The sequence below is a fragment of the Lactuca virosa genome, chromosome 9, assembly GCF_052849685.1.
Source record: "Lactuca virosa cultivar CGN04683 chromosome 9, Lactuca_virosa_CGN04683_v6, whole genome shotgun sequence".
NCBI classification, from domain to species: Eukaryota; Viridiplantae; Streptophyta; class Magnoliopsida; order Asterales; family Asteraceae; genus Lactuca; species Lactuca virosa.
In genome coordinates this window covers 170795310-170810858 of record NC_136434.1, presented here as the reverse complement: position 1 = coordinate 170810858, position 15549 = coordinate 170795310, and the positions used below count along the sequence as shown (strand labels likewise).

Genomic DNA, 15549 nt, shown 5'->3' with positions numbered 1-15549 from the left:
CCGTGAGGATTTGAAGTTTGACCACGTTCTATTCCCTTTTCCTTCGCCAAACGCCTTGCTTCTCTTTCAATTAAAGGATTATAAATCAAAGCACCTGTACGTTGAGATCTGGGCATAGAGAAACAAATTGATTAAAAATAAACCAATCCCCGACAACGGTGCCAAAAGTTGGTGGTTGTCGAGGCCAACCAAATAAATACCCTAAATATTACACACTAAAATAGTGTATAGTGGTAAAGAGATCGTATCCACGGAGATTGGTTTAATTTTATAACTCTATGAGAATCTCTTTTGTAAAAATACTTGTAAAATGACAATAAATTAAAAAGGGGGGGGGGGGGGGTTGATCTTTTGAAATACTTGAAATAAACTAGAATTAAACTGAGATTTAAATAGACAATTTCAACAAAAACAAGGGTTTGATGTAAAATCAATAAGGGGAAGATGGTTGACTTAAGGTTTCCTCACTTTGACTTTTTGGTGAACATATCATCAGAATCCAATGGTGCAATACTTGTTTCAAATCCTTAATTTGACTATAATAATCCAAGAAGCTTGAGATTATCTAAACTTTTCTTAGTTATTAAAATGGTTAGAGAAACTCATAACAATTTCTTTAGTCAAAGTCACAATTTCCATTAAACATGTAATTAGTGAAAGTCAACTAGCATTAAGAACTAAAAAGTCACCAAATCCAAGAGGAGTCAAATGCTTTCACTACCATGTTGGAGAAAATGTTTTTATGATTGTGTGAAGCAAAACTAACACAAAAATCATTTGTTGCTTGCTAATTTGAGGATCCTTTACTTAATCAAAAAATTAGCCAACTAATCACCACAAACACGTTTAAACTCATGAATAAAAACATATAAGTAGTGATAATATGTTAAAACACAAAACATTCCCATAAAGATTCAAGAACAAGTTTATGGAGTCTTCAACATTCAAAAACTAGTCAAAGGATTTCACCAAAGTCAACCAATTTTGGTTTAGCCTAACATGGCTAAACAAAAGAAAATAAAGTTAGAAGAGATTGTAGTCTCCTTAAAATCTGCAATTATACTCACAAAACTAAAAAGTACCCGAAAGTGGTCATAAAATAACAAAAAGCAAAATATGCATGGAAATTAACTAAAGTGTGAATGAAATATGCTAAAATAAACTATAAAAAAAGTAAATAAAATGAAACTATCACAATCAGTAGCGGGAGTGGGAGCTCCTAATATGGGTTGTAGTATGTGGGATTAGAGTGCTACTGCTCGAATGTTGTTTGCTTTGTGCTTTATGGAACTCTTAGTTAATGGGAGTTAACTACTAAGTGAATATGTCAAGTCACATGTGACAAGGGTTGAATAATCTCAAAGTGGTGGATTTGACCCTATTGCGCAGCTCTTGTCTGAGTCCAACCGTTGCAGGGATGGGTCTGTTACTCGAAGGATTATCTAAGCTTTGTTTCATGAGGTGGTTGACTGACATTATGAGGAGTTCATCAGCAGCTGATGGCAGTGTGAGTTCGGGAACCTAGGAAAACCTAGGGATTGCTTCGGTGGGGTTTGTTACGCTGGGTAGTGAGTGTTTGGTGTATGGATTTGAGAAGGTGACTTGGAGGATTCGGGAGGATTCTTGAGGAAAGTATAGATAGGTGTGGAATGTAGTATTGGGCCCGTACTACTGAAAGCACAGGATCCATACTCAAATCAGAGAGAGTCTTGGAGAATCTAAGAAGACTGTGGGATGAGGATTTTTGGGTATATTTGGATCTTTTGCATGTTGTTTCGGTATGGTGTTAAGCACTCAGGAATGGGATTCAGATTCTGGTTCTGGCTCAGGAGCAGGTACTGAGTCCAAGGAATTGTGCATTGGAGCCCTAGTGGCATTCTTGTAATTTGGGCAGGAGGAGTATGCTAAGCGTACATGTGTGTACGTTGAGCGTACTAGGGCGCGCCCTAGTATGTTGGGTTTACACTCATGACTCATGTACGTGGGGCGTACTAAATAAAGATGCAAGCCCTACTTTTTAGGGTTTGGGTGGTATTTAAGCATCTTATTGTCCTCATTTCTCTTCACCTAACCAGCTTCCACCCTCCCTTCGTGATTTGAAACCCTATAACACCTTGTGAGGACATTTCAAGCATTAAATAGTGTGTTTGTGTGAGTTGAAGAGGAAGGAAGAAGATCAAGCTCAACTTGGAGAAAGAAGCACCTTAGATCCGGGATTCATCCTTCATTTGCAAGCCTTTCAAGGTATAAAGCTTGCACCTTTGTCTTTTAATATTGTAGATCTAGTTATGGGGGTTTTATATCATCTTTTTGGTCCCAAAATTCTAATCTTGAGCATGGCATGTTCTGGACGTTTTGAGTTGTCCTTTCAGACCCCAGGAGGGGTCCTTAGCCATAAAAATGAAGTCCCTTTAGTTAGTTTTGCTCCATGCATCTTATAGAAGGTCTTAATGGATTTAGACCTTGTAAGAGGTCTTAATGGATTAAGACCTTGTGTTAAGCTCTTATTAGGTGTGGGAAGTCATAAAGTTGGAAACTTTATGAATCTAGGGTGCATTTGGATTGTGGATCCGAAGTATGGGCTTAAGTTCTTACGCCATTAAGAACTTAATGAAGTTTTGGGGTTGCGAGGTTACGCCCCGCGTACTCGATCAACCACCCCGATGGTGGTCAATGCGAGGCTTTGCATATGCTAAGCGTACCTCTGAGGTACGCCCCGCGTACTCGCATGGGTCATTTTTTTGAGTTGACTCGGCTGGGTTGACTCATTTGGCTTAGTGGGTTTGACCAATGGACTTTAACTTTGACTAAGTTTGACCTTGAGGATATTTTGGGATTTTGATGGAATTGATAATTTGATGGAATTAGCTATCGGTTAGAGAGTTGAGATTCGGAGTCAGACCTTATCAGTTCTGTTCAGCTTGCGAGGTGAGTTTTCCTCATTGTACTTACGGGTCGAAGGCACCAAGGCCAGCCCTTTGGATTGTTATCCTGGTTTATCGTATGGTTGTATACTGTAGTGATATGTTAGATTTGTATCCTGATAGATAGGATGATGCTATGCCTAGTGATTTGTAAGATCTGTCTATTTGTTTACTGACTGGTTATTTGGATGCTTATCTGCTATATATGTGTGTCGACACGGTGTTTGTGTGGTTGGGTTGAGGCGATCCTGCTTTGTGATGAAGGCCAACAGAACCAGGGCGGCCCGGATAGACTGAAGGCCAGTGGGGTGTACCAGTCAGGCCGAAGGCCCTGAGAACGGTCCAGCTAGGCTGATGGCCCGGTGTGGCGTACCATTCATGCTGAAGGTTCTGTGAGTGTACCAGGTAGAATGTAGGCCGGTGAGGCGTTCTAGTCAGACTGAAGGCTCTGTATGCATGTTGTTTGCTATTATTATTATGATTATGTTATGTGTTGGTATTTTGGGGGAACTCACTAAGTTTTGGGCTATGTTTCAAGTACCTCTAATGACCGCGGGAAGGCAAAGGCATGATCGTGCACCTCCTCGTGTTTTGTTTTATGATTTTGGGAAAACTCTGATATTAAACATGTTTTGAAAAATATTTTGTAAACAATGATGATTTGTGGAATGGTTTTAAAAGTTTAAAATTTTCATGAATTTTACGGATGTTACATTATGATTGGGACATTACACAGATCTAGTCTTTAAGTCTCAAAGGGGACCAAAAGTGCATCTTTTTCCAACTCACTCCATTAAGTCCAAGTCTCTAACCTTCATATCTAAATCAATATGATGTTTAGATTGATAAAGTTTCCAGCTTTATCCATAACAAGGTCACAAATTTTCAAGATCTAAACTTTATGCACTTAAAGTGACCAAAAACTCATAATACCCAAAACTAGCTAGATCTAACAATTTCATCATCAAGATTCAAACTTTATACCTTCAGAGAAAAGATCAAGGTGAAAAAGGTCTGCATCTACAAGCTCCAATGTAACCAACACTTCTCCAATGAGCTCCTTCTTCTCCAATATGCACCAAGAACACTCCAAAGAACTTAAAAACACCTTCTTTTTGCTCACAAGGATCAAACTAGGGTTAGGGTCTCAAGGGAGGATGTTGAAGGGGTGGAGGCTGAGAATGGAAAGAGTTTGGGGGAAGTTAAGGAGCTTAAATAGGGCTCAAACAATGAAAATAGGGCTTGGGTTCTGATCGCGTACGACCAACGTACTCCTGGTACGCCCAACGTACCAGGGATGCCTAGTACGCCCATCGTACTCCCGTATGCCCAACGTACGCGGCTAACCCAGAATCATCATAACTTCAAACGGTCGTAACTTCTTCGTTCCAACTCCGTTTTCGACGTTCTTTTTATCCACATAAAGGTATTGAAGAGCCCCACATTATTATATAGATATCTTGGACTAAAAACTTCTTGAACAAAAATCCATATTTCATGCAAGAACCCCGACTATGACTTTTTCCTTTTTACCCTTCGACCCAAAACACAATTCATGGGTTAGATCTCTCAACCATCATTACCTCCTTCCACAAGGTCTAATATTTACCTCCTCAAGGCCCAAAGCCTTTGCACAATTTACTTCTGACCCGCGACCCTGAAATAAGAAATGAAGGGAAACAGGATGTTACAAATATCTTAACAATAAAATTCTATAAAATGACGATGTGTTTTTCTCCTGTCAAATCTGAAGTTGTTTTTTCAAAAGTAATGTATTTTAAAAAGATATTTACCAAAATGGTGTGATTTTAAAAATATTTACCATTTAGGTTGTATTTTATATCAAATCAAATATAGATCGTAAAATAAAAAAGAATGAAAATTGAATTATCATGATAATTACCTTTTCATTTTGTTCACATGTGGGTAACTTGTTTTTTTTGTACACATATAGGTAACGAACTTGTTGGAGGTGTTCACATATGACTATTATGAACGGATGTAACTTGTTATAGGCGGTCATAATGGTCATATGTGAACACTTACAACAAGTTTGTTATTTAGATATCTGCAAAAAAAAAAAAAAACAAAGTTACCCATATGTGAACAAAACGGAAAGGTAATTACCATAATAAGTGAAATTCCATTAGATAAATTAATTTTTTCTTTTGTCTATATATAATATATACTCTATGAATTTTGGGCCCCTTAGAGACATGGCCCTTGGGCGATCGCCCGGGTTGCTCACCGTCTGGATTGGACGTAATAATATATGGAGATATAAAACCAATGAGAAACGGTAAAAAAACATATGAAGAAAACCCTAATTTAGACCAAACTTTGGAACGATTATTGTAATTTTTATTCTGGTAATTTACTCATAAGAAAATGAGAATTTGACTTATCAGTGTCATTACCTTTTCGTTTTGTTCACATCTGGGTAACTTCGTTTTTTTGTACACATCTAGGTAACTTGTTGGAAGTGTTCATATATGACAATTATGACCGACTATAGTAAGTTACATCCGATCATATTGGTCATATGTGAACACTTCCAACAAGTTCATTACATAGATGTGTACAAAAAAAAACAAGTTACCCAAATGTGAACACAATAAAAAGCTAATTACCCTGATAATTCAATTTTCATTCTTTTTTATTTTACTTTATATATTTGATTTAGTATAAAATTTAACCTGAATGGTAAGTATTTTTAAAACCACACAATTTTGGTAAATATCTTTTCTAAAATACATTATTTTTGAAAAAAAAAACTCCAAATTTTACAAGAGAAAAACACACCGTCATTTTATAGAATTTTATTGTTTAAGATATTAAATATAAAAATTAAAATTACTAGAAACTAAATGTACCAGAGATAAAGGCCAATAACATGAAATAAAACACCGTCTTCAATGAAGTTTGTTTCATGTATTACAATATTTTAAAATACAAAAAATAGTAGTTTTTTTATGTAAATCAATAACATTGTTACTGTCTCTTATATATGGAGCTATTTGATAATTATGTTATCAAAAACAGCTCTCAACGTGTCGTGACCAATTTAAATGTTCATAATATTTTTTTAAGAAAATTTAACCGAATATATTAATATTGCAAACATTTAAATGTTTGATAATTATGCTACCAAAAACAGCTTCCAACGTCTCGTGACCAATTTAAATGTTCATAGATATTGTTTTAAGAAAATTTAACCGAATTTATTAATATTGCAAACATTATGATCGACCGCCTTAATAAAAATGGAAATTGATTAATCAGGGTAATTAACTTTTCGTTTTGTTTACATCTGGATAACTTAATTTTTTATACATATCTAGATAACGAACTTTTTAGAATTATTTACATAAATTAATTCCCTTAAAAAAAAATTGGGTTTTTGGATTTTGGTTTGATTTACTATATAAATCGAAGATGTAAATTGTTAAAGCTTCAATGTTGGAATCTAGCTTACACATGCTTGAATGGTGTACTCCATCGTTGACCGTCTACACTCCAGACTGTCACTGCCCCTATGTTCCTGAATCATTCATTACCCAGAAACAGTTAAACAACAAGCACAGTAAAACAGTAAAACTACTATTTACCACCGACGCCCAAACATCACAATCTTTACCTATCTTTGCCACGTGGCCACCTCACGTATCAAAAGGACACACATCTGGCCCCACCACGCTTCTATCCTCAACCAAAACCCTTATTCTCTCTCTCTCTCTCTCTCTCTCTCTCTCATCGCCGTCGTTACGTCTGGCGATATATTTTTACAATTTTATACTGAATAACTGATCGTATTCGCCATGAATGCCATCTGCAGCTCATCCGTGAAGGTTTAGATCATCGTCGGCCGCTTTGCATTCATTGCCGTGTGATTAGTCTCGTGAATCGCGAAGATTTAGGAATATTTCTTTGTAGGTAAACAAACTATAACTACTACTGCTGTGTCATTTTCTGATATTAGTTGAATTCAGCTTTGATTTTAGGGATTTTGATGGCAATGCAGCTGTTCTTTGACGGTTAAGCGTTAACGAGAGACGGCGTTTTTAGTTCTCGGGTGATTTCTTGGTAATCGTGAAGCGATGTCTGGACCACTAGATCGATTTGCGAGACCTTGTAAGTTTATGATTCTTTCGGTTCTAAGTTCTTCGTTGATAATATTCGAAATGTGAGTTGCTTATCTTGATGTAAAATCGTGTTTGATTGAATTGAAACTGTGTTAGGTTATTTTGGGTGAAAAATTAGGGTTTCTTTTGCTAGAGTTTGAATAATGTTACTTGAATTACTTTACGAGTCTGGATTTGATTTACATAATTAGTGCTGTTGGCTTCTACTTGACACCATGGGGCTTGGGATGTTGTTGAGGTATTTGTATTAACTTCTTATAATCTGATGTCCATGTTGATATGATTAGGCTTTGAGGGGTCATCAGGCAATGATGAAAGATCAGACAGAAGAGAACATGAAAGATCAGACAGAAGAGAACGAAGATCTGATTTTGAAAATTCTGAAGATGAAAGAAGGACAAGAATCAGTTCTTTGAAAAAGAAAGCACTTAATGCATCTAGCAAGTTCAAACATTCTCTCAAGAAAAAAAGCAGTAGAAGAAAGAGCGACTGTAGAGTCAGCTCAGTTTCCATTGAAGACATCCGAGACGCTGAAGAACTACGAGCTGTCGATGCTTTTCGACAATCACTCGTTTTAGATGAATTACTTCCACAAAAACTTGATGATTATCATATGATGTTAAGGTACTCTTCTCTTCTGTTTTATCTTTAATGTTTCATACATGAGTATTGATCATGTTCTACATGTTATCAGGTTTTTAAAAGCTAGAAAATTCGATATCGAGAAAGCAAAGCATATGTGGGCTGATATGATTCAGTGGAGAAAGGAATTCGGTACTGACACAATCATTGAGGTGATTACTTTCTTATTTCCAGTGATTTACCCTTAATTATATCCATAACTTGGTGTTGTTATCTCATCTTGTATTGAAAATTTGAAATTCTTTCAGGAATTTGAATTTAAAGAGTTGGATGAAGTTATGAAGTATTACCCACATGGTAATCATGGAGTTGACAAAGAGGGAAGGCCTGTTTACATTGAAAGATTGGGGAAAGTTGACCCTAACAAGCTTATGCAAGTTACAAGCATGGATCGTTACATAAAGTATCATGTACGTGAGTTTGAAAAAAGCTTTGCTTTTAAGTTTCCAGCTTGTTCAATTGCTGCAAAAAGACACATAGATTCAAGCACAACAATCTTGGATGTTCAAGGCGTGGTATGTAACATAGTTGTTCCCCTTATGCAAATCTATAACTCCAAATAGACACTAATTGACATTTTGTAATATTTTAGGGTTTAAAAAACTTCACCAAGAGTGCTAGAGAGCTCATAATGCGACTCCAGAAAATTGATGGTGACAATTACCCTGAAGTAAGATTAACCTTTTTTTTACTAATCAATTCATTATCCTTTATGTATTACTATTATTACAGTTCTTGATTAACTTTTTTATACCACAAATTTCTTCAGACACTTCATCAAATGTTCATTATCAATGCGGGTCCCGGTTTTAGATTGCTTTGGAATACTGTAAAGTCATTTCTGGATCCCAAAACAACTTCAAAGATTCATGTATGTAGCTGATAATATATGTTTTTGTATTAGATCTTAAAAGAATTTGATTGTTTTCTTCATACGTTTTTTAGGAATTAATCTTTCTGTTTGGTGATCTCTCAGGTTCTTGGATGCAAATACCAGAATAAATTGCTTGAGATTATTGATTCCAGGTAATAATATATGTTTTCTAATTATTATATAACATAAACGTTTAAAAAAAAATTTGTTTAATCAACATATTCTTTTTTTTACAGTGAATTGCCGGAATTTTTGGGTGGCACGTGTACTTGTGCAGATCAAGGGGGTTGTCTTTTATCTGATAAAGGGCCATGGAAGAATCCTGAAATCATGAAGGTTTTTATTTATTTATTTTTACTTTCTTTTATATATTCCTAGAGTTTTGTTGTAACATGTGGACTTTGTTATTCAGTTGGCTCTTAATAGTGAAGCAAGACGTGCAAGACAGGTGGTTAAAGTCTTAAACAGCGAAGGAAAAATTGTTGCTTATGCTAAACCTCAGTTACCCATGGTTAGTTTGTTTTTTTAATCTTTTTAATGCTGTTTTCCTTAGAAAAAAAATTAATTTTTTAATTATTTTGAGCAGCTAAGAAGCAGTGATACATCAACAGCTGAATCAGGATCAGAAGCTGATGATATTGCATCCCCGAAAGCAATAATGAATTATTCTCATCTTAGGTTGACTCCTGTTCGTGAAGAAGTAAGTGGTGGAATTTGAATTTATAGATTATTTATTTGATTTTTATTAACAATTGGGTTTTGTTTGGTATATAAATATAATAATATAGTCTAAGGTAATTGGAGGGACAAGTTATGCTGGTCAATTTCCTGGATATGATGAGTATGTTCCCATGGTTGATAAAGCTGTTGATTCTGTATTGAAGAAACAAGCATCAATGCCAAAGCCATCTGTTACAAGAGGTTAGTTATGTCATTTTGTATTATGCTCAATTTGTGACTTTAATGTCTAAGATAAAATCTTTATCATCTCCAACACCAAATTCAGTATAAAAAATATGTTGAAAGTTGAAAATCTTGGATATATTTTTACTTTTTTATTTTATACAAGATAAAAAATTGGTTTTAATTTTTTTGATATACAGGGGTAGCTCTGGAATTTGGTGCTGAAAGGGCACCCAAAAGCGAAAGACTTGATGGTCGAGTGTTGGCATTTGTTATGGCTTTGTTGATGACCCTTTTCACAGTCTTCCATACAACAGTCAACCGTGTGACTAAAAAGGTTTCATCCCAAAACAACACAGAGGAGTTGGCATTGCCACCCATTAAAGAAGAAGCTGTTCCCTCTGTAGTAGAGGCAGAAGTTGTTTCTTCTGTTATGAAAAGATTAGGTGAACTTGAAGATAAAGTTGACACTCTCAATGCAAAGCCATCTGAGATGCCTTATGAGAAAGAAGAACTGCTAAATGCTGCTGTTTGTCGCGTTGATGCCTTGGAAGCTGAACTCATTGCTACCAAAAAGGTAAATACATACATTTCTATTTCTTTACCCATAATACTTACATTACATCACTCATATTGGTTGCTATTAAAGGTTAATAAATATATACATACGTATGTTGTTATTGTGGGTAAAAAATGAACTTTGGGGTTGGTTTTGTGCAGGCACTTCATGAAGCTCTCATGAGGCAAGAAGAGTTGCTTGCTTACATTGATGGCCAAGAGGAGAAAAAATTCAGGGTAAGTTGTTTTATGTTTCTATATATTGTCTTTTTTATTATGTTTTCAGAATAAATGGTTGCTGATAGAATGTATGTATATGTATATGCAGAAGAAGAAGATGTCTTGCTGGTGAAGAAGTTGCTACACTGAGGATAACCCCCTGACTCTTTTCTTTTTTTAGTAATTGTTGCTATATGAATGTGTGTGTGTGTGCGAGGTTTGCTGTGTTAATACTGAGTTTTTACTATGGGAATGATACCAAAGTTTACATGATGGATGATTTGTTTGTTTGAAAAGAGGTTTGTTTTTAAGGATGCATATACTATAATATGATTAGTGCTTGTGCTTGTGTTTGGTTTTGAAGAATTCGAAATTGCTGTCATCCACCACATAACTGTCTGTCATTCTTGATGTTTATCAAAACTAGCTGATAGTCAATGGCTGTAACTTTTATCTGTTGGGTAAAAATAATCTCAAAAGTTCACTATGGAACAACCTTTACATGTTACCAATAACGACAATATGCTCATTGACAGATTAACTGGCAAAGGATGCTGAAATTTGAATGCTAGGGTCGCTATTTATAAAAGAATAAATGGGTACACAAGTTTTGAATCGAGTATTTTTATTCACAAGGCTTGGACCATGGACAGCATTTCAAAAATCAAGATTGCCTCCGGTTACACGATTCTCTCAACTTTCCGACTACATTTTACCCTAAGAAACATGTCCGTGTTTGTCTTCTTTCTTCTCCCTCAGAAACCAAAGATGTTCTTCTTTTTCTTCTTCTTTTCAAGGTAAGCTGCAAACTCTTGTTGTTGAGCTAGCGCATCCTTAAGAGACTGCAAAAACAATCCAATAATTTTGTCAATCTCCAAAAACAACTCAAAAAGTTATTTACAAAATGTTTTTGAGTTGATGAAAAGAAAAAAAGGTACCTTCTTGGCAGCGGCAAGCTCAATCTCCAAAGACTCGATACGCTTCAAAGCGTTATTAAGCATCTCCTCTTTCTCGGGTGGCATCTCGAGGGGTTTGTTGGTTAAAATTATAACTTTCTCCTCCAAATCCCCCAAACGCTTCATCATCGAAAGATACTCGGCTGTTGAGATGCCGGGCGCTTGCATCTGGTAAGGCTCGGGCCTCCGTCTGACTGGCTCTTCTTCATAATACACACCCGAGTATTGGTTGCTATCCGTAAGCTTTTTAGGCATGTTTCGCGTCATTCGCACCATTGTCATACATCCCATCATAAACGTCATCATACCTGTAAATATTTGGTTCCCTAGCCCATCCCCCTTGTATGCATTGTTCGCATAATAATTATCTGTATCAATAACAATAAATAATAATAAGTACCACTCTATCTTTTTCAACTTCTTACTACAATATTTATTTACTTATTTATTCCTTTTTCTACTTTCACCTCTATTGCTAGTATCATCAAACTTCATCTAACTTTCCCCTTACCCTATTTACTATAGGATTTGGGTATTGTTACTATATCAAGTATTTGATGTTGTAAATTTTTTTACCTCTTGGAGTGGGAGCTTTATGCACCGGTCTAGCATAACTTGAATCAACAGCTCTTTCAATTGCGTGTGTATTGTCTTTGGGTTCATATGCGTTTTGGTTGCTTCTTTTAGGAACCTGTGAATCCTTTTTAGAAGATACAATCTAATTAGAAGATAAATTTCTTAGAATATAAAAAGACCTAAATGCTAGAAATAGCTAGGATTGTTTAATACTTTGAAATTATTTTTTATTAGAGAATACTACTTGGAAAAACGTCACCACTATAGCATCGTGTAACTTGTTTTTTTGAACAGGTGTGACACGTGTATAAGGAAAACTGAAAGTGCATTGCTATTTCTTGCATTTAAGCATATGAGTGAAGGAGGTAACTTACTTCTTCATGAACAGGTGTTAGTTGTGGATGCTTGACTTGCTCCCTATGTGTTCCGGAAGGTTCATCATCCGCCTTGAAACAACTACTCGTGTTAACATCTACTCTATTTTAGGAAATGTAACTATTATTTTCTACTCATTTAGACATTTACTACTTCAATATTCACAAAAAATTTATAAACTCCTATAAAAGAAAAAACCCAGACATGGGAGATATAAAAAGTGAGCATATTCTCTAAAAAGACTACCTCAGATATGTTTTTCTCATCTGGGATGGTAGATCTTGATGAACATTTGTGTTCACCATTGCGAACCATCTGATACACAAAATTACAAAAATTAGTTTTACATTTATTTTTTAACAATGTGAAAATCCAAATCCCATTAGTAAATGACAAAAATAACCTTCATGATATCTGGATCTTGCCATGGACCCTTATCAGAGCGCATGCAGCCACCTTTACTGGAACAGGTGCACGTGCCACCCAAAAAATCCGGGAGTTCACTAAATATACAAATAAAGAGAAGCAAAAATGAATTTTTTTTTTAAACACCATGTATAACAGTATAAAAAGTCTAAATGACCATTTTACCCTTACATTCTAACTCATTAAGTCATTCATTCCAAATTAAGACAAAAAGAAACAACCCCTAAGTACCTTGCATCAATGATTTCCAGGAGCTTGCTTTGGAATTTGTTGCCCAAAACCTAGTCAAGATAACAAATAGTCAACAAATTTATAATTTAAAAAAAAAAAAAAAAAAGATGGTGTGAACTTACATTAATCTTAGCTGTAGTCTTTGGGTCAAGGAAGGATTTAACTGTGTTCCACAAAAGCCTAAAGCCAGAGCCCGCATTGATGATGTACATTCGGCAGAGAGTCTACAAGAATATAACATGTCACAAATTTCAAACATTTTCCAAATTAACCATTTTGACATAATATAACATGTCACAAAACTGCCCAAAATATAATACTAGTTTTTTTTTTGTTATTTGCCCACATGAATATGAACATTTTTCACACAAGAGAAGTACCTCAGGATAGTTGTTACCATCAATGTTTTGGAGAGACTGTATAAGCTCCCTAGCAGATTTGTTCATGCTTTTCAACCCCTATTTAAAAAAAAAAAAAAAAAACCATGTTAACTTATTTCACAAGTTATCTCACATAATAAATAGATGCATAGCAAATTGAAATGAAAGATTAGGTGACTTACGACATTTTGTACATCAAGAATTGTGGTGCTTTGATCAACGTGCCTTTTTGCAGCGATTGAGCAAGCTGGGAACTTATCAACAAAAGTTCTTTCAAATTCCATCACGTGATACTTGATATAACGTTCAAGGGTTGTTGCTTGCATGAGTTTGGTAGCATCTACCATACCAAGTCTCTCAATATAGATAGGTCTTCCATCTTTATCAACCCCATGGTGTCCTTGAGGATAGTATTGAAGTACTTCTTCTTTTTCCTTGAATTCATATTCCTAAACAAAAGATTTTTCATTTTTCAGGGTTATAAACCATAAACATCATTTATCCAAACAACACTTATACCTCCATGATGGTGTCTGCGCCATACTCCTTTCTCCAAGTGATCATATCAGTCCACATTTTCTTGGCCTTGTCAAGCTCATAGTTTCTGGCCTTCAAAAACCTGTATAATATTTCATGACATAAATTGAGAGTATAATCTATAATACTAGTTCATTAGTATTGAAAGCAAGTGACACCAAATGTAGTTTACAAGGGATTTGGAGAAAAATTAGCAACCTTAACAGCATGTGGAATTCATCATGCTTTGGAGGTAACATATCTTCTTGGATCAAAGCTTGACGTAAAGCTTCAACTGCCTTCAAATCCTCTGCATCATGTTCATCTTCAACCACAACAGACATGACTTTACTGTTCCTCCTGCTTTTCTTGGAGAAAGAGGTCCTAAATTTGTTTGAGGCATTGATTGCCCTCTGTTTCAGAGAGTTACGCCTAGCCTTCTTATCCTCCTCTTCCAAGTCGATTTTTTCCATACCTGTACAAAATCTCCATCAGAAAAATCTATCTTCATTGCTTAAATTTGTATATTCTTCTCCTCGGTTTTAATGGCGTCAAAAGTAAGAAAAAAAAACAGCAAATTCGAGATTCATGTTGCATTTTGATGCTATTTGACTTGAAAAAAAAAAAAAAAAAACCCTGAATTAGACGTATATTGTGAAGAAGAAAAGGAAACGAGTTCATACTGGGTCGAACGGGGCGTTCAGGTCCGGACTCACTCATGATTTGCAGTTATGAATGTTTGTTAGCAGTGCCGAATCTTAACGCCCTTCTCAAATGCCTACAGATTTTAGAAAGAAAAAAAAAGGATTATCGTACGAATTCAGCGAATGATTTCAACATAAAGTAGCTGCAAATGCTTACAAATTCCTTCACATAAACCCATCGTGAAATGTGATCGACAAATTCAGGTATAAACTAATCAGAAATTCCATAAATATCGGAAACACCATGTGAAAAAAAACGCGATTAGTGATTTTCTCGAACGAATTACCAATCTATTCCGTTTTTTCATTCCATCGGTTAGCTAAACACATGCACACAACACAAACGCATCCTACAATGCTTGAATCCCGAAGCTCATTGTAATTCGAGTTAGCAAAACGTGATGATTCAGTCAAATCAATTTAATCATTCTAAATCTTCTCTAGGTAACAACAATTATACAATTTTAATCAAACAAACACATTTACGAAGAAGAAACCCTAAGAACACGTGAAGCTATCAGAATGAAGAGCAGAAAACGAAGAAATGCAGAGAATGTATGAGAATTAAGGAAATTACCGACCAGCGACAAAAAAATGGCAGGATGTAAGGGAGGGAAGAAGGGCAGAATATTTTCTATAACCTCATCATCTCATCCCCCAGACTATATTTTTGGAAACCATGAATGGAGTCTTGAGAGAGAGAGAGAAAGAAAAGTTTGGGAAATGGCAGCCAGCCACCCTGTTTTTCATGTTATAAATGTGTCGGGCTTCGGCCTTCCATGAATATGGTTACCATTCAGAAAATGCCGCAATAATATACAAACACACCGTTATACATTATACATGTATATACATAGGTACGTAAAAATATTAACAATTTAATAAATCTATTTAACCGATACAAAATGTATTAGTGGATAACATGGATTGTCTTTAGTTGATTGAATCATTAGGGAACTTCTGCATGTGCGAATATTCAAATCCATTCTGAATTATATATTTTAATATTTATATTGTTGGTCCTAGCCTCTTACACCCTAGGGTATAATGTATATAGATACCCTCAAGACATAATTATACATCACATGTCCGGTACAAATGGTGTCACACTTGTCACAGTCTA

At 35.4% G+C, this 15549-nt stretch overlaps 2 protein-coding genes across 9 annotated transcripts; one reads left to right on the top strand and one right to left on the bottom strand.

The window, feature by feature from the left end:
- The first annotated feature begins 6646 nt into the window (after window positions 1-6646).
- LOC145137437 (phosphatidylinositol/phosphatidylcholine transfer protein SFH6-like) lies at window positions 6647-10573 on the top strand. Of its 5 annotated transcripts, none has more exons than XM_079071565.1 (15): window positions 6647-6853; window positions 6946-7055; window positions 7354-7690; window positions 7761-7860; window positions 7957-8223; window positions 8301-8378; window positions 8478-8579; window positions 8685-8734; window positions 8819-8918; window positions 8995-9093; window positions 9169-9282; window positions 9371-9503; window positions 9686-10062; window positions 10206-10280; window positions 10372-10573. In XM_079071565.1, exons 2-15 carry the CDS (start codon window positions 7022-7024, stop codon window positions 10393-10395), a joined length of 1890 nt encoding a protein of 629 aa, XP_078927691.1. In that variant the 5' UTR covers window positions 6647-6853; window positions 6946-7021; the 3' UTR covers window positions 10396-10573. The 5 variants fall into 5 exon arrangements, with proteins under 5 accessions (XP_078927691.1, XP_078927694.1, XP_078927692.1 ...); XM_079071568.1 differs by having other exon boundaries at window positions 6926-7055; XM_079071566.1 differs by having other exon boundaries at window positions 6914-7055.
- Window positions 10574-10817: 244 nt separating this feature from the next.
- Window positions 10818-15190, bottom strand: LOC145137439 (phosphatidylinositol/phosphatidylcholine transfer protein SFH12-like). Of its 4 annotated transcripts, none has more exons than XM_079071572.1 (14): window positions 15008-15190; window positions 14406-14500; window positions 13942-14197; window positions 13726-13825; window positions 13389-13655; window positions 13207-13284; window positions 12949-13050; window positions 12827-12876; window positions 12573-12672; window positions 12416-12484; window positions 12169-12240; window positions 11795-11909; window positions 11201-11586; window positions 10818-11104 (listed from the first exon to the last, which is right to left on the bottom strand). In XM_079071572.1, the coding sequence occupies exons 2-14, from the start codon at window positions 14440-14442 to the stop codon at window positions 11018-11020; spliced, it is 1719 nt and encodes a 572-aa protein (XP_078927698.1). In that variant the 5' UTR covers window positions 14443-14500; window positions 15008-15190; the 3' UTR covers window positions 10818-11017. The 4 variants fall into 4 exon arrangements, with proteins under 4 accessions (XP_078927698.1, XP_078927696.1, XP_078927695.1 ...); XM_079071570.1 differs by having other exon boundaries at window positions 11795-11918; window positions 15004-15188; XM_079071569.1 differs by having other exon boundaries at window positions 11795-11918; window positions 15008-15188.
- Between the last annotated feature and the right edge of the window lie 359 nt (window positions 15191-15549).

Bases quoted from the DNA above. Each gene is read 5' to 3' on its own strand.
- LOC145137437 (XM_079071565.1), top strand. From the start codon at position 7,022: ATGTCTGGACCACTAGATCGATTTGCGAGACCTT. The intron at 7,056-7,353 runs GTAAGTTTATGA...TGATATGATTAG, and splicing joins AGATCGATTTGCGAGACCTT to GCTTTGAGGGGTCATCAGGC. The intron at 8,580-8,684 runs GTATGTAGCTGA...GTGATCTCTCAG, and splicing joins AAACAACTTCAAAGATTCAT to GTTCTTGGATGCAAATACCA.
- LOC145137439 (XM_079071570.1), bottom strand. From the start codon at position 14,442: ATGAGTGAGTCCGGACCTGAACGCCCCGTTCGACCCA. The intron at 13,826-13,941 runs GTTGCTAATTTT...AATATTATACAG, and splicing joins GAATTCCACATGCTGTTAAG to GTTTTTGAAGGCCAGAAACT. The intron at 11,105-11,200 runs GTACCTTTTTTT...TTGTTTTTGCAG, and splicing joins AGCTTGCCGCTGCCAAGAAG to TCTCTTAAGGATGCGCTAGC.